Source organism: Glycine soja, chromosome 17, assembly GCF_004193775.1.
Source record: "Glycine soja cultivar W05 chromosome 17, ASM419377v2, whole genome shotgun sequence".
NCBI classification, from domain to species: Eukaryota; Viridiplantae; Streptophyta; class Magnoliopsida; order Fabales; family Fabaceae; genus Glycine; species Glycine soja.
The window spans coordinates 3,971,412-3,998,250 of NC_041018.1; the positions used below are offsets into that span (position 1 = coordinate 3,971,412).

Below are 26,839 nucleotides of genomic sequence, written 5' to 3' on the forward strand. Positions count from 1 at the left end.
CTATGGTACAATAATATATGGCTAATGATTTTGATTATTGTATTTGGGCTTAGCAATAGCAATTATTCTCTTTTTCAATTTTGATATCATATTAGTTTAATTTTCATAAGATCGAGTATATTGCTGAATCATATGTTACCTGAAACAATTTAACAAACGCAACATTAATCACTGTTAAACATGATATCTGGGTATTAGCAGAGTCGCAAAAAAACGATGGAGAAATGAGAAAAATCAATATTGCCAACTTACTCTTCTTGTTAATGTCAATAGGCTTCCTTTTCTTTGTTAATAGAAAAACTAGCTGAAAGAATCTTAAGAGACGGCAAATAAACTTTTGCAAAATTTAAAAAGGAAGAGAATGACAGTGCACATTAGATAAGGGATTGAGGAGCTAGTCTCTGCTTAAAAAAAAAAATGGCAGCAAAACACATAATCTCCATCATCTTATGAACCGTCCAATCCTCCACAATTTTATAGACACCATCATACAGTTGCACACTCACATACAATTTCACGAATATCAATTAATTTAGCCATTATATAAATAATGAGTTTGTGTTTTTTATGCAATGTATCATTTGGCATTTTGTCATATATTAATGTTGGTATATGTGAGAAAGAATATTGAAATGCTTTTATTAAAATAGTGTGCGTTGATAATTTTTTTATTTTAAGTATATGATTAAGCATTCAATTTTTTATATATGTATATAAAAATAATAACAAAAGAGTAACGGTTGAGAAAAGTCGTCTCCTTGAATAACTTTGATATGTGGAGAAATTAGAATTTGACTCAGGACTAAAAGATAATCCAAATGTTTTATTGATACGTGGTTGAAGATTCAATTTTTAGGTATATATAAGAGTAAGTATCGAAAAAATCATCTCCTTAAATAAATTTTTATACACAAAGAAATTAGTATTTTACTCTTGACAATAAAATAATCCAGATTTAGAAGGATTTTTTTTGTTTTAGAAAAGAAGAATGTGGAGCCGGGATAAATTGGCCACAAAGTCTGAAAAGTCAACAACAGTTCCATCTTCAAAGCTGCTTCTTTCTTCAATCTTCAGTTCGTCAATAGTGACTGCTCTCTTTGTCAACCAATCACAATTTAGAATTTTCAGTCTATCATTTTTAACTTAAATACTGGTTCTTATAGTGATATATAGAGAGAGACAAAGAGTCTAACTTGAAAGTTTTTCTCTTTCAAAACCTAGTGACACTTCTTCTGTGTCAGAGTTTGTGAAGTGAACCCCATCAACAGAGTCCCATAATAATCATGAAGAAAGGAAACTTGGGTCTTGGTCTCAAACTCTCAGTTCCTGTCTCTGATCAATCTAATTTTGCCAAGTTCCTGTGAGTCTCTCTCTTTCTTTGTGATGTGTGTGAATGTGATTGATTAATTATGTTTGGCTTTTGACCAAATTGAATTGTTGGTATTTAGGACTGAAAGTGGGACTTTTAAGGATGGGGATCTGCTTGTCAACAGGGATGGAGTTCGAATTGTCTCTCAGAATGATGTCGAAGCTGTAACATATTTCTCTCACTTTTCTATGCCTTCTTGCCTTTCTAATTGTTTGTGTGTTTATTTCAATATATATCCACTCCGATTGCTCAATTGTTTGTTTTGTTGCATTTGATCTTTTGGATCTGATGAAATGCCTGATAGATGGATAATAAGGGATTCCTGATTTTTATGTAGTATGTTTTAAATTGAATAAAAACATTATGAGATGGATTATTTGCCGTTTCCCCTTGGCCCTTATTTTCTTGTGTGTGTAATTTTGGGGGTGGGGGTTGAGCCTACTTTTTTCACTTTTCCTAACCTTTGCTTATTACACTCACAAAAAAGAGTAGGGTTGCCAAGTGTAATAAGTGATAAACACAGGGGAGATGAGTGTAATTTGCTCTGGTTTTTTAATTGAACCAGATATTGATAATGAGGTTATACATTTCTCATCTTATTTGCATTGTCTTTAATCAATGGAGAACAAGTTGCAAGTTTATGAAGTGAAATTGTGCTCAGTATATGTCATTCACTTCATGAGCCACTAAACAAATCGAGTCTTTCATTTCTACTCTTAAACAAAGTTTGTTGCATAAAATTGTTTGCATTCTGGGTTAATGTTGGATTCTCTTTTTCCTCCCTACATCTTATTTTTTATTTTTTGGTGGAACTCGGGGTGGCTTTCAACACTTTCATAAATATCTGATGCATTACACTGTCAATCATGAAGAAATAAAAAACAATCTGACTAATTATATTGGAAAACTTCCTATGCATACTCTTACACGGTCAATACATTTTAGAAGACAAAATGAGTTGATAGTAGATACATAGCCATGTTAAATGAGGATCCAGATTTATAAGTGACTAAGTTTAAATTTATTCCTGTTAAACTCCACACATCTATAGTTGTGCATTCCAACCAGTGGTTCATGGTATAAAAAGAGCAGGACAAGGGAGGATTGAACGTTAGAATTCCCACATTTTTTTTATCTTGTCATAATACACAATACACATGCTGTTTGAATTCTGACAATATGCTGTATATGGTTCTAACATTCATGTTATGTTTTCAGCCACCTCCAATCAAGCCTACAGACAACCAGTTAGCTTTAGCAGACATAGATGTAATCAAAGTTGTTGGAAAGGGAAATGGAGGGGTAGTCCAATTGGTACAACACAAATGGACTAGTCAGTTTTTTGCGTTGAAGGTACACTTGCTGCATGTTTCATACCATGCTTTGAATTTGTATAGTCTGTTCTCTCATTTTTAGTTAATTTATCCTTTTGTATTGGCATTGTCTACCCATATTACATACCTTTCGATAATGTCACTCCCCTCTCCATTACATCCATTTCATTGAGCAAGGATGATTGAAAACTTGTTTTCTCTTTCAGTGTCACTCAAAGTCACATTATCAGTAAGCCTCAAAAAATGTTATTTCTTTGAATTAATATTTAATGATTGAATTTCATTAGGAGTGGTTCATTTTCACTCAAATAGTAATTTAGTTCATTGTTATTTTGCTGCTGGTGCTTTCTTACTTTGTTATGTCAGAACATGATATGAACCAAGAATTAGGAATGGGAAAGAAAAGACAGATTCTATTGAATAGGATGAAAAGAACCAGGAATAGGAAAGAAATCTCTCCTCCAAGGGTCTCCCCTCCAAGGATTTTCCCTTCAAAAAGAGCTAATGCTCTATTTACAAATGACTACTTATTCCCTGAACCCTGCTATCCTACCTCCCCTATTTATATCTAATTACCCCCTCTAACTAACTAACTAATTAATATTCTAAACTCCCCATCTCCTTATACCCTAACAGAACATCATTTTGTTCACCCAACTTCGGACATTTGAATTGTGTTTAACATACTGATTGAAAGTGGTACTCTTCCCTAGGAACTTGTATATATTAATCAATCATTGAATAAGACATTGTGTTTGACATCTAAGGTCTTCAATCCCCCCTCCCCTTCATTATTGAAATGTTCAGTGTCATTCCTTTTTTATTAATTTTCCTACTAGTTTTTGAAAATAGAGCAGCAATGATTGGGTAACATGTCCCATATTGGTTTCCCTCCTGCTTGGTTAACAATCTAGTCTTTGTAGTTGAACTAATAAACTAATTACTTTCCTTTTGTTCTGATATATTCACAACCTTATTGTTATCATTTAAATCTATTTCTCTTTTTTCATTTGTCACTATGTATGCATTCTTCACAATTCAGGTAATTCAGATGAATATTGAGGAGTCTATGCGCAAGCAGATTACACAAGAGCTGAAAATTAATCAACAAGCACAATGCCCTTATGTTGTTGTCTGTTATCAATCATTCTATGAAAACGGTGTCATATCAATCATCTTAGAGTACATGGATGGAGGTTCCTTAGCTGATCTGCTGAAGAAAGTTAAAACAATTCCAGAGTCTTATCTTGCTGCCATCTGTAAGCAGGTATGGAGTAAGCAATTTCCCTTCAGTCTAGTACCCATAATTATTTTCACTGAATCGCTAACAAGATCTGATCTCTTTCTTTTTTCTTTTTTAACGATATAGGTGCTGAAGGGTCTAGTTTATCTCCACCACGAAAGGCATATTATCCACAGAGACTTAAAACCTTCTAATTTGTTAATAAATCATATTGGTGAAGTAAAGATCACTGACTTTGGTGTGAGTGCAATTATGGAAAGTACATCTGGTCAAGCAAATACTTTCATTGGAACCTGCAACTATATGTCTGTGAGTAATATCTGCAAGTATATTTATCATTTTACCACCAAAATTTACCAGTGTTGCCTAGAATATACAGTAACATTCACTCTGCCAATTTTACAGCCAGAGAGAATCAATGGAAGCCAGGAAGGCTACAACTTCAAAAGTGATATATGGAGTTTGGGACTAATATTACTTGAGTGTGCTTTGGGTCGGTTTCCATATGCACCGCCTGATCAAAGCGAAACATGGGAAAGCATTTATGAGCTTATTGAAGCCATTGTTGAGAAACCTCCTCCTAGTCCTCCATCTGAACAATTTTCTACAGAATTTTGCTCATTTATCTCTGCATGGTAATTGTTATATGTGATACTAGTTGTGTTCAGTGAAGAGTCTTAATCCACCATAAGAAAATGAAAACACAACCACACACACACGCACGGAGAACACTAACGTAATGATAGCAGTTTCTTAAAGGCCATCCTGAAATTAGTGCATGGATGCTTGAGGAGCTTTGATTTTGCTGAGTGTTTATGTTGACAAAACAATAATAGAAATGTAATGCACTTGTCCTTCCTACATGCACAAACCATTTTTTTTTTCATTTTTATTCTTATTTTTAAGGATTTCATTGAACAAACCATTTGAACATAAATAAAAATTAGCACCTTCCATCACTATTCTGCTGGCTGTTTTACCAAAAAATTCTATTTTACTGTATGCTTTTTATGTGTCTACTGATCTTCCTTTTTCAATCTTCTTGTTGTTTAGTCTTCAGAAAGACCCAAAGGATCGGCTGTCAGCTCAGGAATTAATGGTATGTGTAAATCTTGCTTATGTACACATACAATGTAGAATATTGTCCTTCTGATGACTTGTCAGCTCAGGAATTATATTTGATTGAAACTCCAGGCACATCCTTTTGTCAACATGTATGATGACTTGGAAGTGGATCTTTCAGCTTACTTCTCGAATGCAGGATCTCCTCTTGCAACCTTATAAAAATTTGTACGTTTCAATCTTGGACTCTAATATTAATTTAAGTAAAAGGTTATTCTTTTGTTCTTTATTTACGAATCTATCAAGTGTCCTTGAATGTAGATCCATATATAATGTATTGATTTATCATAAGTAGAAGTATTTTTTGTTCTATATTGAGAATTTGTTTTTTGTTCTGTAGACAATACTAATGATGATGTTTTGAAGCTCATTTTTTTTTAAAAAAAATTGACTTTATCCTTTGTGATGAAAGCTTGTCCTAGGTTGCTTATGACACTTTAAGTTCAGATATTGTTTCCTAAATTATGATGATAGGATGTGCTCTCATGCAACCATCCAGTTTCATATATTAATATTTCTGGATAATCTGAGTACCTATTTTCTAAACAGTTGGAGTTATTTGTAACTGTAGTTTTCCTTTTCTGTTGTACAGTCCTGCTTGCAAATGAGGAGCGTTTGCAGATGTGTTGAAGAACCAGCTCCTAGGGTCACGTCAAAGATTCTGTATTTAGTTGTTGAGTGATTGAGTTCAATTTGTTGAGAAACTCAGATGCAAGGGTCAAGAAATTGCAATAGTTGACATTTGAAGAATTTTAATGCTGAGGTTGAGTATCAGGGGCTACTTGCAACAAAATGTTTAAAATTTATGATTGCAACAAAATGTATCACTAGGATTTGCTTGAGTCGCTGATAATATGATCTGATGTACAAATTTTCATGGGATAAAAGTTTTGTCAGGCTGTCCCGAATGAACGTTTTATGAGTCACGCTAGCTGAACAGTTCCTCAAGTTATATTTGAGACTTCTTATTTGGTTAAAACTTGTCAAATTTCCTGATTGATGATGGGGTTTTCATTGCTTGCAAATTTAAGACTTGGAGTTGGAACCATTTTGTTACGTGATGCCCTAGGGATGTCATATCCACGTTTGTAGTCTTCAGTTGCTGCTTTTGTTTTGTTTTCTGTTTTTTCTCTTTATGTATCCAAAATAAAATGAAATTTAAGAGTGGCTCCAAGGTGCGTATGTAAAGAGACAATGTGCAGATCAATTGATTAGCTAACACAAAATATTGGCTCTTAATTAAAAAAAAAAAAGTTTGTTATGCTTGGAAAGCTCTCAGAGACAGAGTGATAACACATCCAAGCTGAAGGTATCCTTGTACAGTACGAATATTAGCATATTAGCATATATAACTTATAGCTTAGCCCTGGTGAAAAACTGACGGGCTAAAAAGTACCAATGACTCTAAAATACAATAAAATCAATAGCTTAAAATGAAAATATGGCAGATGTAAATCACTTCACTTTATGGCTTTCTCTTAATTTTTCTTTGAGCCTTTAAGTCTATCACAATTACAGAGATGTTATCTTGGCTTCCCCTGTGGATGGCAAGCTTAGTTAGATACTCTGCGGCGGACTGAGCTGCAGGATCAGCTCCTTCACTGCGTCCTGTTGGGCCATTGTCACCAAACTTCTTGTGCCAAAGAAGGATTCGCTTATTTGCAACCTCACATGCTTCTTCATTTGTCATTACATCCCATAAACCATCACTTGCTAGAATGAGACACTCATCGTTTTTCTCTCGACGCACAATATTGACTTCGGGTTCTGGAATTACCCATGGTTTCAGGTATCTATCACCTGTTGGGCAAGAAGAAAAATTAGACAACAAAGATTATTTGAATAAGAAATTTATGTAGGAAAAAAGTTGTAGACTGAAATCACATTGAAGGAAGTGTACTAAAGTCACATTGAAGGAAGCATACTAAAGTCACTTACTACAATGTACCAATAAAAGAAGAATTTATGCTCTATGCACTAACAGTGTAAAATATTTTACTAAGATGGTTATTGTTAAGGTTAATAAACTTATCATACATGTCATTTTGTGATTGGATGACAATGTAAAAGTTCTTTACACTATCAGTGCATAATGTTTTACTTGTAAAAGAACACTTGCATAGAACAATGTTTGTCCTCACATTCAACTTCAGGACTGAACAAATAACGGCTAAACCATTTGAAACAGTTTCATATAACAGCATAATATTGCAAGAAAACCAATCATATTCTAGAGATCAAGCAACAAGCACACATACCTATGGACCTTGACATTGCCAAGACACCAAGAACTCGATATCCTTTCCAATGTATGACTCTTCCTCCCGCAGCTTCTATCCTAGCCCACTCGTCCTCTCTATTTGGCTGCAAAACAGGAAGTCAAGTTTCCTCTATCAGACATCTTTGGCTTCTAATATAAATTCACCAAAAGTACTAAAAAATTGGAATGAAATGCCTTACTTTGTGGTCAGAAGACAATGGCATGGCTTCTTTTCCACGGTATAAGACAGTTCTTGAATCTCCACAGTTTGCGACTATGATGTGGGTTTGGCTTAAAATGGCAACCACTGCAGTGGAGCCAGCAGTCTCAGGAGCAACAGTTTTAATATTAGACTCAGACCCACCACTGTTGTTTCCCCTGTTACTTGCACCAATTCCTCCCACATCATCATCCATTTTCTGAAAACAATTGATAAATGCTTTCTTCCATTGGTCCTGCCAATCACCTCTCCCATTTGTTTCAGCCGAAGTTGATTGTGCAGTCTCTATCTCCTCAATCAATTTTGAATGAAGACGTTCCTGGCAGTAATTGGCAACCTGTGAAAACAAAACACCTCATCAGTGAAACACTAATTTCAACAATACAATTTGTATAATTTGGTAAGAGTAATTTTAAGCCATACCTGAAGGCCCCCATGTCCATCATAGACAGCAAAAAAGTGGGCTAGTGACTGTTTTTCGTTCTCATTCACATGGTCATTCACTAGCATCTGTGAAGAAACTTGAAAAAGTCGAGGCTTAACAGAAATAGCATCTTCCATCTCCTGCCTCATTCCACAAATTGATGAACAACCCCAGAGAGGTCCACTATTCAATTCCAAAGCATTTGGGTTGCCTGTTCTCCATGTTTTACTCTCCCCTGGCAACTGATCAAGAAGCACAGCAGATGGTTTAGGATCAGACTCATCTGATCCACTTTGATCCTCACTAGTAATATCCATAGCAACAGAAACTGTTTCCTCCACTGGCGGCTTCATTGATGGACACAGCTCGCTTATTCCGGACTTACCATCAACATCATCATCAACCTTGATCATGATTGGTGAATCTATTTCAGAAAAACTACTCTTCAATGCTGCAGCTTCCTCCCTACAAGGATCACTTTTGCCATTAGCCACAGATTGAGAGCTTGAACTATGCAGAGACTGAAAATCCACTGCTAACATCAATTCATCTTCCTTTATTGCCTGGTTATGGCTTTCATTCAAGACCCAATTACTCTCACATTCAATAACCATTTCTGAGACAAGAGCAGCAGCTCCAACTTGATTCTCCTTTAAACACTCCACTGCAGGATTTAACATTAAAGCAGCCGCTGCTGTATTTGCCATGAGCTTCAGCCCAGTTATCTCCATGTGAGTCGTCACCGCGGACTCCTTTTGAATCAAATTTCCAACACCAAGTGTAAAAGGTACTGCAACACTAGAAGATATTTCCTCCATTGGTTTACTTTGCCTTGTAGCAATAGTCTTCTTATCCTCCAGTATCCAATAAGTTGCTGTCCCTTTAACCACTTTTTTCTCCACCCTTTTCCCCCAAGCCTCCTCCTTTCTAAAACACCAAGAAGGCTCCTACGGCAAGAAAATTAAGGAGTTTAGAACCAACCTCCAAAGGAAACAGTCAAATACAGTGTAATAACAAAGTTCAATTCTGAGGTTATTTATTATCCTCAAAGATTAGAACAAACAAACAAACAAAACAACCCACAAGATCCTTTCTGAATTCACCTGTTTTGGACTTTTTATAAGCCAAGAGAAGAGGTCCCAAAACCTTGTATTTCTTCCTCCTTATGATCGATCCCTGGAAAAACAGACAAAAGATTATTCAAGAAACTAACCAGCACCAAATAATTGACAAGGTAAATGCCTTGTCTCTCTCTAGAAAACGGAGATAAGGAAAAAATGGGGTCATTGAAAATGAAAAAAATAGCAAAGAAAATAAAAGAGGTTTCCTAGATCTGAGGCAAGTCACACCGGCCACTGAAATTTCCTTTCCCTGGTTTGTGTTTCCTTTCATGTGTCAACTACAAGAAGCCTTCACCACCCACCCCTCAAAATGAATAATCATCATCATAGCAAACCAAAGGCAAATAATTTTGGTCATGTCAACTCATACCCACTCCGTGCCTTCACCATCTATGCTGAAAACTATGCCTAGATTCCTTCTCTAAAGTGCACTCAGTTTAATTAATAATTTCTACAAATAATGAAAAAAAAAAAAACTTTAATTCAGTAATCTGAGTTATGAGTTATATTTACCTTAGCAAAATGAAAATAGTGCATGAAGAGTGAAGGAAGGGAATGAAGGAGGAACAGAAACCTCAACAAACTATATGCAGTACGAACACAGTACTTCTCGTTCATGAATTTGTTATTTTTGAGTTTTGACAATTAAAAAAGAATAAAGAGAGGAGTTTCAGCTTTTTTGAAAATAGTAAATTATTACGCAACAGATGACTATGTTTTCTTTCTCTTTATTTAATTTCCATTTTCTTTACAAACATAAAGAACAAAAAGTAAATGTATTATTAGCAGGCTTTCCATTTCTTCCCCTGCATGATCGACACATAGCCTTTTTAAAAAAAAAATTATAATAATAGTAATAATTAAATATTGGCTAAAATATACTTTTTATTTCCTATTTTTCAAACTCACAATTTTAATTTCCTTATTTTTTAATTGAAACATTTTATCCTTCACTTTTTAAAAATTTATAATTTAAATTCTTCTATTTTTTAAATGAGATATTTTGTTTCTCACTTTTTAAAAAATTTGTGATTTTAATTTTTTTTTAATTTGAGACTTGAAAATATATTTTTTAAATTTTTTTATAAACTAAGCTTGTTAGCAATTAAATAATTAAAAAACATTTGTTATATAAATAATAAATAGAGAATGTTAATCAATGTTTACAAAATATATAGATTAATATTTAAAATTAACTACGAAGATTAAAATTATAAATTTTTTAAAAATCAAAATCAAAATATCTCAATGAGACTAACATTGAAAACTTTTAAAAATAAGAAATAAAATATGTCAATTAAAAAATTAAAGAATTAAAATCATAAAATTTTAAAAATAGATAAAGAAAATGCCTTTTAGCCTTGTTTAATCGTTGGATGGAGTTTTGTTACATCGCTTCCCAAGGAGAGTAACTCTTTCTTTAATCTACCAATACAAGATTAAGACGTGGAAGTCATTCTAATCTCAGTCTCTCTCATCCATTATAGACTTTAGCATCTTTTCCAAATGTGCTCTTTATATATATATATATATATATACTATGTTGTGTTTTGTTTTTTAATCAGAAAAACCACGCACAGAAATACAGAGAGCCAGTACGAGGAAGCCACGTGGGCGTGAGAATCGATAAAGGAGGGGTCCAATCACCCAAGTTCGAATGGAGATGTACCAAACAACTACTACTGCCAACATAATAATACTAAATTGTCTCTTTTATAAATAAAAGTAGAACAATTTTTGTTATTCATCTTAATTTTATTAAATGTTTTTTAGATGTTTGTACTATTTGTTTAGAGATCGCATATTTTCTCCACAAAAAGAAATCATTTTTAAGTTAATTAAAATTATTATAGGATCATAAAACTCCTTTTTACTTTAATTTAAAGTCAAGATTTAAATTTGACTCATTTAATAAAAATAAAACAATTTTGTGTCAGGATTCCTTAAGCTTTAAACATATTTTTTATCATACAAATGAAAAATACTTTGTCTACAAAGACAATCTATTTTTATAATTTTTATGCTTCAAAAGAAATTAATCTTTCATTATTAATTAAAGGATATTTTGATAATAAAAAAATTATGTTAACTAATTCAAGGGTATTTAATATGTATGCATCTAAAAAGATTCAAAATGAATAAGAGATAAAAGTATTATATATCATGACATTAAAAAAAAAGAATAATAATTTGATAGTAGTAGTATTTTATTAAGAATGCAAATGGGGGGATGGAAGAGAAAGATTTAGAAATGGGGGATAGGGAGATGCATGAACTGAAGTGACAGAGACAGAGACAAGAAAGAAATAGTAAAGGGCTCCAAAAAAGCGATTCTTTTGCAATGCATATAGTTTTGTGCCGAAAGACAACACCTTCAACCTCAACCCCTTTCCTTTGTCTCCACGTGTTCTCCATCTTGGCTGCTTGACCAACCGACCATATTATATTCCTTTCCCTCTCTACCCGTATGCCTATGTCTCTTTCCATTACCAAAATAACTAAACATTTTATCATTTCACCGTTGCGTTCATATCTAAATAAATACAAATCATTTTTATTTAAATAGAGTTGATCATTTCCGTCTCTCTCTCTCTCTCTCTAAACCCGTATATTTTTTAAAATTCCCTAGAATTGTCTTTTAATTGTACTTCGAATTTGTGACTTCAAATAAAAAATATATATACTGACTGTCCATATTATTTAAATTCTTTCCAATATTTACATATTGTAAATATTATCAAATTTATTTTTTCCATATTACATGTTTTCATATCACAATTTATAAATTATATTATTTATTATTCTTATATTGTATTATAATAGAAAAAATATAAAAAATAAAACATTATTATTTTTTCAATGAACAACATAATGTTTTAATAAACTGGTAGTTAAAATAAATATTTTACTTTTATTCATTAATATTTTATCATAAGAAAACAAACAATTTTCATACACGTTATTTTTTTTACCATAAAACTCATTCAAATTTTTTATCTTGAAAACTATTTTTTGTTGTACTTTCTCAAGTCCGTTAAACATATTTCTTTTACTATAGTATTATTATAGTGTTAATATTATTATCATATTGATATGGATAAATAGATACATAAATATACAGTGTCAATTTTCTATAATTTTGTAAAAAAATATGTCTGAATTATTTGCTTTCTTCAACCATATCTACTTTTTTATGTAAATTACTTTTCTACCGTTATTCATTTTAATTTTTAAATCAAATGTTCCTTCTCATGTAAAATAATGTTAAATAATTATAATCGTTTTATGGTACAATAACAGAAAATATTACTATATTACTATAAAGCATAACTAAATATAAATATTTTACTATATATATTAAATAAAATGTTATTTTTTAATTATCTAATCCATAATCAATCTTTTATTCTAATAGTCATAAATTACACGAGGATTTAATATATGTCAAGTTGTTAATATAATTACAAGGCACTTTAGTAAATACATAAAGACCAATGCGATTTCATAAGAATGCACCGTTCAACATATCGGTTTAAAAAATAATAAACAGATATCAACATAAATAGACAGAACATAACCTATACTCAGCAGGTATCCGTAGAGGATTGACCAAAAGGTTTTTTCAAAGGTTTCTGAGAGAAACGAACTTCAACTCACACAACTACTATATTGAATGAATCCCATTATCTATCAATTATTTTTTGTTGCATTATTCTTAATTTTGAAGCAGACAGCCATGTAAAAATTAAAAACTAAACTAAATTGTTGACTTGTTCACATCAAGTCCCAATATAAAGGAAAACCCTGGCCCCAGCAACATATAATATGTAATTACATAGAGGAAAATCTTGCTTAAGGAGGAAGATAATCCATGTGAGCTACATGCTACTAATCTATGAATAGAACCAAATTTTATGCGCGTTTGATGTCCCAATGTAATTTTACTACAATATCATCGAATAGTATCTTCCACAATATACACATGAAAATTTAAATAGAAAGTTTGAAGTTAGGAAGGCCAGCAAGGATTCAAAGCTTACCTCCCTGCATAAAAGGAACTGCAGCTCAATTTCGTCAGGGAAGAAAATTCCCTGACACATATCTTACAAAGGTGAATCATGCCAAGAATATTTGAAATTACGCAACAAGATCTCCCTTCAATCATCAAAAGTTGTAATTCATCCAACTACGGCATCTGAGAAGTCAAAATCAACTAGAATGAATATTAACAACTCTCAGCTCCTTTGCAAGACCTTTTATGGGTTATTACAATATCAGGCAAAATGTGTAATCCAGATTCACTTCCAACCTTAATTGGAGAGAGAGAGACTGAGCGATGATATACCCAAAGTAGCACAGCAGCTGGATTATATCTGGAGCAAGGCAGACAACAATCAGTTGACCACATTCACATCAGTATCAGTTTTTCCTTGGAAACCTCATACAATAATGTGGATAATACCTGGATGAAGCCACTGCAGCAAACCACTTGCACTAAATCCCATTGAGTTACATATCTGCAAAACACAAAATGCCAGGAAAAGAAAACCCAAGCAGGAGGGGGAGAGAAGGGAGACCAACAGAGTGGCCAGCTAGGTGTAATTTCGACAAATGAAAAGCTGATTTTATTAGAAATATTAAATGTATGTACAAGAGGTCTTGTTCTCTGATTTGTAAGAGAAACAAACAGGAAGTGTTTGCTAAGATATAATTACCAGGAATGCTAACTTGTACCTTGAACAAAAAGATCTTTACAGTGGAAGTCATGAACTTTAACACGAGCAAAATCCGAAACAGCTGGAAAGGTCACTCAAAAACAACTTGGAGGGAATAGTCTACCAAAGAATCTATATAACCTAATTGTGGACGGGATTAGCCATAAGACCATCCTATGTAACTAGTCATTTCTTCAACGTACTTTGTTTGCTTTGTTATTGGTATACTGAACAGGACTATACAAAAAAAAGCAGCTTCAAACCATCATATTCAAGTCTGATAGATCATCCATTGGGATTTCAAGGCCGCCCATAAAGTCATCATGATCCTGTAATCCATCGTCATCAATATTTAACCACGAACCAAGATCCTGACCTTGGTCATCACCAACACCAAGTACATCCATTCCAGGTAACTGCAGGTTGGACAAGTCAATAGGCTCGTGGTCATCCAATCCACCCAAGCCAAACTCATCCTTTTCCTTTGCATTGCTATTTGTAGGCATTTCATTAGACTTTGGAACAGAAGGCAATGCTGGTTTTGGTTGCTCTGATAGCTTCCCGAGGAGGCCATTCACAGAAACAGAATTCTGAGTTGCTTTCTGCTTAGGCTTTGTTTTAGATTTTCTATCTCCCTTAGCACTGGATGATGCTGGCCTACCAACTTTAGTAGTTCCATTTCGGGATTGTACCTCCCTGCTGTGCCCCTTTCCGTCTCTCTCACTTCTCTTTCCTTTTGCACTGCTTGTTGCAGAACTTTCGATGCCTGGAGCACTAGAAATACCTGGAGTACCACCAACATCATCAAGGGACAATTCCCTCTTCTTCACTCTGTTTGACCAGAGATCTTCCTTCCCACTAGTTTGCTCAGATGAGTTATTTAAAGCAGGAAGCACATCTGATGAATTGAGATCATGATTATCCATATTCTGACTAAACTGTGATGGGCTCTGCAGTGAACCCATGGAAGCTGCAGCAAGTAAACAAATAAATTAAAATATCAAAATCCAGCATCTGTTGAGATAAGCAAAAAGATAAAAAAGATGACTTGACATAGCATATTAGACAAACATGGTATACACAATCAAAGTTATTAGAATGCAAGCTAAAGTGGTGATGCTGAACACAATTGAGGTAGAAGAAACAGAGTAGATCAAAGCACTTATTCCAAGAAAGTAATGAAGAAGGCACCTGTTCTTGCTTCCACAGAAAGGGAAGAGGCATAAGGTTTGGAGGATTCAGCAAGGAACATATCCTTGAATAAGGGATCACTGAAGCAGCTCTTGCCAGTATCTTTAAATTGATGGCATCGCTCCAATGTCCGTTTGACAAATCCCAGTGCAGCTTGCTTGGCCATTTTGTTGCTTGTATTTTTCCCACCAGAAGGACTAGGACCCCAACAAGCCTGTCAATCAATCATTCATTTTTCAATTACTCAGCCATGTGACCTAATTATACAACAGTAAAAAGACAGGGCATTTTGAGATTGAAACTTGCATAACAGTAAGGGTAACAACCTAGTGACATGGTAGTTATGGATTTTAGTTGCAGAGCCTCTTTTCTCACAAGTAAAAACACATACATCTTATCCTCCTTAAACCCCACAACTGACTTGGGAGCCTAGTGCATGGACCACCCTTTTATTGACATTTGACTATACTAGTAAATGGAAGGCTTGTTTTTTTTTTCTACCACAATTTTGATTATTTTAACCAAGACTGTAAAATGAGAGAAAATATAGAGGGGTAATAGACTGAAACCGTGTATCAGAGTACATGGCAGATGCTTGTTTATATAGACAAGTAGTATTGGTTACACATAATTAGAGGATATTTGGTTTTCTCTAAATCAGATATCGTATCCTATCACATCATTATACATTAAATTCCTGATTCTCAACAAAGACAATAATGCAAAGCATGAATTTTGGTTTTACTCTGTAAAAACCAATAGGTCAATATATCACACACAAACAGACAGACAAAAAAAAAAGGTTTTATTAACATAGGCCCTAAGAGCTGAATGTTACACAATTAAAATTGGAAAATATAAACAAACTGATAAAGGATTTATTACATCAGAAATACAAAAAATAACAAATGTTTCGCTTCCAAATAAAAACCTTCCACATTTAGTTGCTTAAAATCAGCCCCAAGGGCTGATGATGACAAAACTAGGAGAGAAAACACTACTCATCCCTAGACAGTCATAGTGTCTAGACAAGGCTCTCACAATCCCTCACACATTATTGTAATATAAAGATCTCCAGCCTTTTCAACAAGTGCAAAAGTAAAATACCATGCAAAAATTAAATTCTAAAACTGAAAGCATATTATTATATACACAAATAGTATTGAATGTTAAGAAAATTACCATGTATTTCTCATAAGCCATCACAACAAGTTTATCTAGAGCACGTTGCTCAAAATCCCTGTTAAACGGAAGTTTATATTTCCATTCAGAAGAATGAAAGCAAAAAGGTTAAAATAAGCAAATAATTAAGCTATAAATGGCAGTGCAATTACTTTTCTTGAAGTTCTTTATCCACTGAGGCAGATTTGAACAATCCATCTAGTAAGCTTTTCTTCTTGGAAATCTGTGAAATACAAGAAAATACAAAAATCAAAGTGAATTACATAAGATAAAGAATGAAAAGCATTAAATGTTTAATGAAATCTACAAATTGAAGGTTTCCATCTCTATGACTGGTCTATATATTTATATATTGGAGAACTTATATAAAATCTAATATGTGAAATATCACATGACAAATAATAGTTATGGGAAAAAAGATTTTGACAACTAATAAAGTATAACTAGCTACAGCATCAATCAGTACCTGTCCCAGGTAAAGCTCCTCCAACCTAGTAATATCCTCTGATATTCCTTCATCATCTGTTTGCAACATATCAGGCTTGAAAAAATAAAATTAAAATCAGTATCAGAGTAACATATTAAAGATTCAACAGCAAAGGTCAAAACATCTTGAAGTATATCTATTAGTAGCATCAACACAAAAATGAACAATATAGTTTAAATCCTTTGAATTAGGGAACTACACTTACTACTGGTGCTGGGGAAATTCCAATACTTTTAAGCTCCAAGAGAAGCTTATCATTTATATCCAAGCTATCATATTGCAACTCTGAACAGGTGAAGCTAGACATTGCTTTATCACGAAGAAAACCATTTATGGATTTACCAAAGCTAGAATTCAACCCAGTTGGAGGAATACCAAATATATCCCTTTCAGTTTCATCATGTTCTGGTTTGTCCATAATCCTAAAACCATTATAGGCAGAATGACAAGGAAACTGAAAATTTGTTCCTGAGTGGTGATCCAAACCATTCAATTCTGGTTCCCCATCAGGCTCAAACTCAGTATCATATGCATCAAACTTGAAGTGTTCACTTCCACCACCACACTCCTCCTCTGAGATTAAAGCAGCTATAAGCCTTTGACAGAGAGGAATCACATTATGATCTCCCTTAGATAGTTGCAACTGTTCTGCAACAATTCCAGCATTCCATTGAGCATCAAATCCAGCATCTCTTTCACATCCCATTAACCCATATCCATTAACAATGGTTTCAACGCCATCAATATTTGAAGGAATGGGAGTTGGTGTCAGAGTGCTTGATTCAAGATTTACCTGAAGGGCAAGTGAAGTATTAAAAAAAATTTAATAATCTATTCCTATTCTAGGTTTGTCTCAGAAATTCCAAATTTTCAAATGAATTTAATTTTGCTTTAATCATCAATAAACATAAATACAATTTACAAAACAATAAAGAAATTTTTTTAAAAATATATCAAAATAAAACTGAACAGATGTATGAAACAGGCATAACAAAACCAAAAAAAGTTGACAGCCATAGTTCCATGCTGCATCAGAACATAATAAACATTTGTAGTTTTCAAAAAAGTTCTAACCCTGAAATAATCAACCAAAGGTCATATCAATGCTATCTGTTTCTTGAAATTACTAAAGCCAAAAAAGTTGTATCCATTGACCTCGTTTGGATAAACTTCTCTACGAAAATAAGAAGATATAATGAATTGAATTTCACACATAAGCTAAAATCAACTTATGCATTTAATTTTTATAAAAGCTCTTTTCATTTATCTTCTCCAAAAGCTAAGGTGTATAAGCTAATTTTTTAGCTTATGGAGAATCTCAATGCATTTTACCTTCTCATTTTTTCCCTAGAAGTTTATTCCCCACCCCACCCATATTCCCAGATACAAGCCAATTACAGTGAGCATTTTTATTTAGATTCTGGGTTTAGTTTAACCTAAACAAGAGGTAATGGAAGCTAGCTAATACAGTTTTCAAATGACATTGGATACATACAGAATTGATCTGTGTCAATGTCATATTAAGCTACAACAGTCAATGGCTGTGATGTATTTCATCTTCTAGATCATATCTATAACACCAAATAAATATCTAAACCAAAAGGCAATATTGCATTCTTGATCTAGTCGACATTTAACCATTTCTCAGTAATAATAGTGATGTATACCATAAACATCATTATGGAATATGGACACCATAAAAAATATCTAAGTAAACAAAATAAACCTGCCAGTAGTCAACAATAGCACCCAGGTATGGTATCCTCATTAATAATTACTAATGCATGATTGAGTTAACCTGGTACTACCCATGAAATTAAGATATTATGGAATATGGACACCATAAAAAAAAGTGAAAGTAATATTGCCGGAATGTACTCTTTTTTTTTCTGAAATTTTGAGCTAAAAGAGCATTACTACAAATCCAATGCAAAAGAAAAACGGTTAAATTAAAAAAATTGGGTCCCCACACTTTGCATCATTTCTTGTTTGCATCCCTACACGAATAAACTTCACATTCTGGTCACTATATTGAAAAATCTCACTAAATGTGTCTAGTGTAAGGACAAAAAATATTTTTTTTCCATGTAAAGACCAAAATCAAGTTTAAATTTTTTTCGTGTAAGAACTACAATGGAAAACCAAATCTAACACTGGTGTAACATCAACAAACAATAAGGATTGATTCACATAAATTTATTTTCATGTAAGAACCAAAGCGTAGAGTTTTTCATGTCGGAGTTAAAACAAAATTGTTAATTTAACCAAAAAAAAATAATGTCCTTTGTAATCCTTGAAAAGGAAAAGATTACCTTTTGTTTCCAATAAGCAATATCCTCCTCAGTTATCAAACTGAAGAAAGGCTCCATCTGCCTCCAGAAGGGGCTGGAGAATGCATGAGCTGCAGTAATAAGAAAAATACAAAACAACTCCATCAGGGGGAAATATTTTAGGCTGCAAATATAGATAGTATTCAGTAAGATTCATACCAGAGTTGATAACACCCTTTACAGCAGCCAGCAGCTCTTCATGTCCATCTTCTGACTCAACTAAACCAAATAAACCAAAAGTGAATAACAATATACTTGTACTGTGGTTAAGAGTTGCGTTCATTAAATATTTTCTAGAAGCATGAACTAGTACCAAAAAAATCTGCCGCTGCATTAATAGCAGGCTTTTGACGTGCATAGGCCTTGCGATCAGAAAGTTTCCTGGATGGTGGACGACCTGCCTTGCTGCAAGGGTTTCATCAAATCATAGACTTTAGTCCATCTGTCCAAAAAAATTGCAACTTAAACAAAGTGCTTAGATAGAAGGATGTGAACCTTTCATTCTTATCAGATCCTAGTCTTGCACTTCTAAGTTGTTTTGCAGTTCCTATATTCCCAAGCTTCTCAGATGTCATTGGAATCATTGACCTTGTGGCAGCAAGATTGCGTCCTGTCCTCCCTTGCCTCCGAACACCATCTCCATGTTCTTCCCCAGAAACAAGCTTATTCTTTCTTGTTGGCAATACCATATTAGACACCTTTTGAACATTTTGTCCAGATTTCTGGTCTATCTCTTCTGCTTTCCTACCCTTTTCTTTTGGTTTAACATCAGCCACCCCTGACTCTTCACTTTCAGATAAGGCAGCTGAAGATGAAGGATCACCTTTTAGTTTAATTTGCTGAGGAGAACTGCCAGCCAAGCGTCTGGCAAATCCTAACCCAAGATCATTACCAGCCACATCAGATGCAGTATCCAAAGCTGGAGCTTCATCACTATTTGAAACAATAGGCATGAAATTTGTTCTTCTAGCAGTGCGAGAGCTCTTTTGTGGCCTCTGCCAGGGGACAACAGGTGGGGAAGATGACCGTGCTGATGCTACACGTTTACGATTGCTAGTACCACCAGCAGCAGGGGGCTTTGGGGAAGAGTGAGACAGTTCCCAATCATTAGAAACACCTGCTCTATGGACAACTGGTGACAACTTGGGGGCAACTCCAGAACCTGACCGAGGAGCCCGAATAGCAGTGTTCATTTTTGCACCTGAGGTTGGGCTAGCTGAATTAAATTCATCACGTGCAGTTGCCCTGGCCATAGAACATAAGACAGATACTGACTGAATCAATCATCATTTGCAGAAAAAATATCACACAGATGAAGAGACATCTGAACTATAATCACAAGGCTCCATAGCATACAGAAAGCAAACAATTGAACAATTCTACCAAAACAAGATGAAAATAAGGATAAAATGAGAAAGCAACATGCAAAAATGTTTTAGTGAAGGACAATTCTTTTTCCTAAAAGCACAAAATCATATAAAGAAAAGGGGTTCCACAGCTTGTGTTTACTTGTTTACAGCTCTGAAGTTCACCCTTTCCTTGTCTGAACTAACAGGACGACCCCTCCTATCATTGACAAGGGAATTATTATCTTGGTTGTTTCTAGGGGTAGAGGCTCGTATGCCCAACCCAGTTTGTTGAGAGATACCATCTGATTTTCCAGCTCCAACAGTTCCATTAGAAACTCCTAACCTAAAAAAAATACATGAAATGATTATATTTATCGGCTAGGTTTAAGCAAGAAAATCAATAAGAATTGGATAGAGCAAATATATATATATATATATATATATATATATATTTAGTTACATGATATCATCCATCAACGATTTTAAATTCATGACCCTTAATATCAGCAAAATCCCTCACAACTGTATTCTCTTTCTTTGAAGAAAATCCTTTCACCATTAAGACTCTGAAGAGAACTCCAAAACAGTTACAGCTTATAATTTATTTTCATTCTCCAATTAAAACATTTGGCAGCAAACAGGAGGCTACAATTCTATGGAACTAAGCAATTAATACAGTTATCAGGCAGTTGATTGGAGAGGAAATGGAATGATTGCATTTTCAAGAATGTCTCTTTGCCCCAACATTCAACAGGATTGTTTGTATGGATTCTCTCCAGGGATATGCTCATGGTTATTTCAAAGGAATTTCTTTTGTTGATGTGCATAAAGATTGAAAAGCCTAACAATTTTTTTGGACATTTTGACACTTTTTTCCTCATTTTAAGGGAGGATTTTCTTATCCTCAATCCTCCCATAAAAAATGTGCCTACTCTCCAATCTTCCCATTAAAATGTTGTTTTAGCCTAAAATAAGAAATATTATATTGACAATTGAATATGATAAAAAAATATATATATATTAATTACATAACACGTTCGTACCTGAAAGAATGAGAATCATTACTCAATTTTGATCGCGAATCAGTAGCAAGTCTTTGTTGCATTCCCTGTTTAGTTTCTTGGAAGGTGTTAACAGGTTTAGTCAATGTTGTACTTGGAGAACCATCTAGTTTGATACAGGAACGCTTCTTCTTCATTTTTGACTTTTCCCAACCATCGCCTCCAATAGGTAAAGTTCGTTCTTCACTCTGAACCACACCATTGTTGGCAATCCGTAGCTTTTCCTTATCTCTGTCAACTGTCCCTGATGGCCTGACGAGAGAATTAGTCCGCACATCCATCTGAAATTTATAAAAACAAAGCAGTTTTTCTCAAAAGGTTTTATTGCAAGCCTTATTAATCTGAAAGATAACTCTCCATATAAAGGAAAGAACAAAATTTTAAAGCTGAGTCTACAACACAATTATGCCTTATTAGAACCTAAAAACTGAAAAGGTAGAATATCCTATATTCCACCCCTTCCAGAGAAAAAATGAGAAAGGCATAAACCAACATAAAGCTCTTTACAAGCTTCACGCAGAACACATAATGTAAACAATAAATCTACATATAATTTTTTTCAAGAATACCACTGGAGAAATGTTCTAGCAGCCAGCGGGCAGTTTTTGCAAAGGCAATTTTTAACAAAGGCGGTTTCCATGTAAATCAGAGATATTACAAAATCAAAATATACTACTAGGACATATATACTATTATTTATGACGGTACAGTATTTATTTTAAATTTTGAAACAGTAAGAAAATGAATAAGCAATTGCAGGAAGAATTAAAAAGAGTGAAATTGAGCATGTTAACACTTGCAAACAAGCATGGGGGGAAATCAAAGACACATACCCTTACATCAACCATAGAAGTTCGAGTGCGCTTGTTTGGAACAACATTTTTGGTACGTTCTTCAGACTTTTGGTGCTCAAGTTCAAAACCACCTGTGACAGGATGACCTTGAACTCCAACCTTACCTATGCTTGGCCCCAAGACTGGTCGATCACTTAACATGGCATTAGAACGATCATTAGAAAAACCTTCAGCTCGAGATCTTTTCTTTGAAGTTATAGCTGGGAAAACTTCATGGAATACAGATAAAGCCTCACTAAACATTTTCACACGTTCCCTGTTGAATAATGCAATGTTATAAACTTAATTACACACATCTAACTTCAATGCAAGTAACAAAACCTACAAAGAACTACCTTGCCTTCACAATGTTTGCACCCAAAGCATCCTTCACCCGTTTCATGTCTTCTGGTACAGGTGATGGCAGTAGCTTGCCTTTTGAAGAACTAGATGGAGATTCATCAGGTGAAATTCCAAGAGCAGCATTAACATGTCGCTTAAAATCCATTTGACGATTAGACTTATGCTCTAGCGTTAACAACTTTGGATCAAAGCGTACATAATTGAAGAAGCTCTCCACATCTCCATGTGTTGCTGGAGAACTGCTTCTTAACATGTTAGGAAGAGAAGACAGAATTGGATTTTCCATGCTTTCCTGAAAGCTACCTGATCTATCTAATGAAGCAGCTATGTGGGATCCACGTTGCCCAGGGTACAATGGTCTATCTGGGCTACTGGAAGATGGATCAAACTTGCTAGATGTTGCCATTGCCCTAGTTCCCACACATCCTTTGAGTCAAAAATACAGAGCAGAGACCGGTGCATGACAAGGATGCACCACTATGGCACATAAAGGGCAAATCTAAATTACAAGAGAACAATTGGACAAAGCACCTGAAAGGTCAAAATAATCACAGAAAAATCAAATTATTTTGGCCAAGAGATGTTATGTGCACCCCAACAATTCATCAGAGGTATGACTTGGGAATGCAAATAAGGACTCATACTCAAAGGCTATCACAAACTCGTATGAACAAAAAAAAAAACTTTTAAATTTATTAAAAGGTAAAAAACTTGTAACACATCATAAAAAGCTTATCTGATTGGTTAAAGTTGTATTATTTTGTTATTCCAAATCTCAGTACTCTATAGTAAAAAAAGTAAAACATATGACATATATTCTAATAATTTCCACATATGATGAAACAAATCTACCTAAATGTCAAAAATTATAAATGTAAATAAAACTAGCAGTGACAGCATTCTAATAAAAAGATACTCAAAATGGATACTCCGAAAAAAAATATTACATCCTTAACTCCAATCTACTAGACAAATCTCATAAAAATTAGATTAAATTGCATCATAAATTTCACAGATTCTGCTCTGTGTAGGGTTAGATCCTCATTTGTATATAACTAATTTACCATTTCTCCATAAAGTATACCATTTCAACAAAAAGAAAATCAAATTACAAGGCCTGTTTGTTGGTGAATTTTTTAAAGAAAAAAATAAAATAAAAATGTTTAAAAAATATAATTATATGTTTTGTTAAAAGAAACTTTAAAAAAACCATTCTAGTGCTTTATTTAGGCTATGAAAATTATAACTCCTGGAAAAAACACTAAAAAACTATAGTGTAGAATCACTTCACTTTAAGCATAAACAAACATGTCATAAATCTCCAGTGTAAAACCTCATTTTAATAACTTTAACTACCAAAGTTACAGTTGAAGTGAGACTAAAGGTTAAAAAATCATGTAAAATGTTTGTATGATGTAATATGCACACCTTTAATCTTAATCTTAAAGCAAATGCTAACTAGTGCCCTAAGGGCACTGGTTAAAGAAGTAAACGAGGAAAGTTTTTTATCGGGATGCCTAAAATGTGCTCCCGTATGATTTTTAAATGCGCTCCCATATGATTTTCCAATAAAATCTTCCCCTTTAAATTCCTTAACCAATGCCCTTAGGGCACTGGTTAACAAGACCCTAATCTTATATCTGCCACTAGGCATGCTTTTGTTATAAAGGTAGGTATCTTTTGAAGTTGCAAATTATTGAACAAAGAAATCTTAAAGTTAAATTATTAACAGACACTCCCAAACAATATTAGGGAAAAAAATGATTCATATAACCATGTGTAAGAATTTTTCCAACTCCGCAACAGTCAACATTGATTCTGACCATAGAACAGACGAGCAAGCTCATCATATGCAAGTCAGACAGCTCATACTTTACCAAACATTAAGATCATATAAAGAAATATAATTTTATGTAAATAAATGTTTGATTGGCATGATGGTAAAATCTATATTGTTACAATAAATGCTATGAAGATTTGTCAACAATATGCTACACAGTACACACAAACCAATTACTATAACTATTTATGCTGACCAGACTTCAAACACCAATCAAAGCCATTAATTAATTAGACTCCATTTATCCTATTCATAAGAAACAAACAGAATGTCAATCTTTATAAATAATCAAACACAATTTTTTGTGATGCAGAAAAACAGATTAAGTCCCACCCTCCGAATGTGCCAAACAGCAACATCAGACACACACTCCTGTTTACAATTTGTCCTTCCTATACTCACACCCATCTTCTCTGTTTCTAAAGTTTACTTCGCCAGTTCAATGCACTATCTATCTACCAATATATTAAGCAGTGACGGCACATTAAAATTTACCTTGCAATCTTTACTTTTAAACATAAGATAAAAACATAATGCAATATTAATGCAATTTTGGTCAATTAATATCCAAAGTGGTAAACTATTTCTAATACAAAAAACCAGAAAATAAATATGCATCAATGAACAAGATAACTCGTGCTGCCTATGTTGAAGCAAGTCCATTCAAGCAGATACCCCTTCTCCAGTTCTCCCCAATTGCCTCCATCTCGAAAGCACAATTTTAATTTGATTTTTTTTTTTCAGGAACACAGATAAGCAAGAAGACGAAACCCTAGGGGTCAAATCAACGAAAAACGGTAAAAGAAAAATAACGAACGTCCTTCGCGAAGCAGCAAGAGCATTACGAATTGCAGAAAAACAAAACCCTAGAAGCTGAATCAGGAGAAATAGAAAAAAAATGAAAAAATAGAGCGAAATTCAAATTTGAAGACCTTGAATGTCACAACGATGAGAGAGTGCAATTGGAGATTGAGAGAATCGAAGGGCAGGTTGGAATTGGGAGGAGTTGAGTTGCCCGACGCTGAGTTGGAGCTCCAAATTCGTACAAGGCGAAGCCATGGAGTCCGGTGTTTTGATCATGATCGCCAACAATTGGACCGACTTCAAATTACCCTTTTGCCCATGTTTTCCCTTTTTCCAAATTTAGGATCCCCATTCAATCAGGGGCTTTTTCGGAATACCGCTGTTCCAACACCGTATAACTGGCAATGTGTTACATACATGTGCTATGATTATTATCGCATCATGTAAATTATTGTAATCAACTAAATTAAAATTAGTTAAGATTCAGGTATTGTTAATTGCCAAAAACAAATTCAGGTATTGTTTCGTGACCAGATAAAATACTATAAGAGTAAGATAAAAATAAATGTACGATAAATTCTTATATTATTTCATGCGTATTAAATAATCTTTTATTTTTATTTTGTATATTATATTATTTTCTAAATTATAAAAATTAAGTAAAAGATCAAAGTTACAATTCACATTTAATATTTTAAAATAAAATATAAAAATACAAGATTAAATATATATATATATATATATATACACACAAATGTTATAATATTTCTTAAATAATTAATATAATTTTCTATAACAATATAATATTTATGAATTTCATTTTCTTTAATATTAGTCTCACAAACTCTAATTTTTTAAAAACATAATTAATAATATATTTAAATTTATATTTCAAAGTATTTATAAATATATTACTAACTTTATTTTCAAAAGGAAGAAAAAATAATTGAATAAAACAGTGGCACAATTTTTTTAGAAGATGTGATGGCAATTACACTTGAATATACTAAAGAATAATTTTAAAAAATGAATACATAAAAAAGATAATTATATATATTAACGGTTATAGATATAAGAAAATAAATTTATATATATTGATGAAAATAAATAAATATTCATATATTATAAATTATATATATACGTACACTATTATATCCTGATATTTTTTTAATCTAGTCCCCCTCGATCAGGATAAAAATTATACTAAACAACTAGAATAGGATAAATTATAAAGTAAAGTAACATCGTAATATCTTTTACTATGTGTATGAGTCAACTTACTCAAAATTGTTCAAACTTAATAATTATTTTTTAAAATCTTTAACAGGTAGTTGTATTAAATACTTAAATTAAAAAATTTACACTTTTATTGTTGATAATAATTTGTGATTCTTACCCTCCCTCCGTAAAAAAGTAACTCATCAAATAGTAGTAACTTATTATAACATAATGGGAAGAGATCCTAAAAACTATTTCGATGTTAAAAAAGTATAAAATAAACATCATATGATTATTAAAAAAATTCAGGTTACATTTTACTTTATATGTGTGTGAAAACATATTTGGTGGAATTTGGTGAAAATATAAAAGA

At 33.3% G+C, this 26,839-nt stretch overlaps 3 protein-coding genes across 6 annotated transcripts; 1 reads left to right on the forward strand and 2 right to left on the reverse strand.

The window, feature by feature from the left end:
- The first annotated feature begins 1,031 nt into the window (after positions 1-1,031).
- On the forward strand, positions 1,032-6,124 carry LOC114393791 (mitogen-activated protein kinase kinase 2-like). The gene is made up of 9 exons (XM_028355243.1): positions 1,032-1,360; positions 1,449-1,533; positions 2,588-2,722; positions 3,746-3,970; positions 4,073-4,255; positions 4,352-4,581; positions 5,000-5,045; positions 5,141-5,236; positions 5,661-6,124. The coding sequence occupies exons 1-8, from the start codon at positions 1,284-1,286 to the stop codon at positions 5,228-5,230; spliced, it is 1,071 nt and encodes a 356-aa protein (XP_028211044.1). The 5' UTR covers positions 1,032-1,283; the 3' UTR covers positions 5,231-5,236; positions 5,661-6,124.
- Positions 6,125-6,269: 145 nt separating this feature from the next.
- On the reverse strand, positions 6,270-9,744 carry LOC114393790 (protein phosphatase 2C 56-like). 2 transcript variants are annotated; one of them, XM_028355240.1, is made up of 6 exons: positions 9,607-9,744; positions 9,076-9,148; positions 7,972-8,919; positions 7,529-7,885; positions 7,327-7,432; positions 6,270-6,868 (listed from the first exon to the last, which is right to left on the reverse strand). In XM_028355240.1, the coding sequence occupies exons 3-6, from the start codon at positions 8,788-8,790 to the stop codon at positions 6,534-6,536; spliced, it is 1,617 nt and encodes a 538-aa protein (XP_028211041.1). In that variant the 5' UTR covers positions 8,791-8,919; positions 9,076-9,148; positions 9,607-9,744; the 3' UTR covers positions 6,270-6,533. The 2 variants fall into 2 exon arrangements, with proteins under 2 accessions (XP_028211041.1, XP_028211042.1); XM_028355241.1 differs by lacking the exon at positions 9,607-9,744 and adding an exon at positions 9,322-9,518 and having other exon boundaries at positions 6,280-6,868.
- A 3,259-nt stretch (positions 9,745-13,003) lies between these two features.
- Positions 13,004-25,532, reverse strand: LOC114392848. Of its 3 annotated transcripts, XR_003662399.1 has the most exons (17): positions 25,377-25,532; positions 22,598-23,135; positions 22,242-22,518; positions 21,391-21,689; positions 20,508-20,690; positions 19,494-20,243; positions 19,312-19,403; positions 19,158-19,217; positions 18,981-19,069; positions 16,874-17,461; positions 16,648-16,722; positions 16,334-16,404; positions 16,182-16,239; positions 15,000-15,213; positions 13,556-14,778; positions 13,403-13,466; positions 13,004-13,288 (listed from the first exon to the last, which is right to left on the reverse strand). XR_003662399.1 is itself a non-coding variant. In XM_028354084.1 (15 exons), exons 2-15 carry the CDS (start codon positions 23,008-23,010, stop codon positions 14,066-14,068), a joined length of 3,882 nt encoding a protein of 1,293 aa, XP_028209885.1. In that variant the 5' UTR covers positions 23,011-23,135; positions 25,377-25,532; the 3' UTR covers positions 13,004-14,065. The 3 variants fall into 3 exon arrangements, 1 of the variants encoding a protein (XP_028209885.1); XR_003662398.1 differs by having other exon boundaries at positions 13,004-13,466; XM_028354084.1 differs by having other exon boundaries at positions 13,004-14,778.
- Between the last annotated feature and the right edge of the window lie 1,307 nt (positions 25,533-26,839).

Bases quoted from the DNA above. Each gene is read 5' to 3' on its own strand.
- LOC114393791 (XM_028355243.1), top strand. From the start codon at position 1,284: ATGAAGAAAGGAAACTTGGGTCTTGGTCTCAAACTCTCAGTTCCTGTC. The intron at 1,534-2,587 runs GTAACATATTTC...TTATGTTTTCAG, and splicing joins CTCAGAATGATGTCGAAGCT to CCACCTCCAATCAAGCCTAC. The intron at 2,723-3,745 runs GTACACTTGCTG...TTCACAATTCAG, and splicing joins GTCAGTTTTTTGCGTTGAAG to GTAATTCAGATGAATATTGA.
- LOC114393790 (XM_028355240.1), bottom strand. From the start codon at position 8,790: ATGGAGGAAATATCTTCTAGTGTTGCAGTACCTTTTACACTTGGTGTT. The intron at 7,886-7,971 runs GTATGGCTTAAA...TTGTTTTCACAG, and splicing joins ATGGACATGGGGGCCTTCAG to GTTGCCAATTACTGCCAGGA. The intron at 7,433-7,528 runs GTAAGGCATTTC...CCTGTTTTGCAG, and splicing joins CATTGTCTTCTGACCACAAA to CCAAATAGAGAGGACGAGTG.
- LOC114392848 (XM_028354084.1), bottom strand. From the start codon at position 23,010: ATGGCAACATCTAGCAAGTTTGATCCATCTTCCAGTAGCCCAGATAGA. The intron at 20,691-21,390 runs GTACGAACGTGT...TATTTTTTTTAG, and splicing joins AATGATTCTCATTCTTTCAG to GTTAGGAGTTTCTAATGGAA. The intron at 17,462-18,980 runs GTAATCTTTTCC...CTTGCCCTTCAG, and splicing joins TTGCTTATTGGAAACAAAAG to GTAAATCTTGAATCAAGCAC.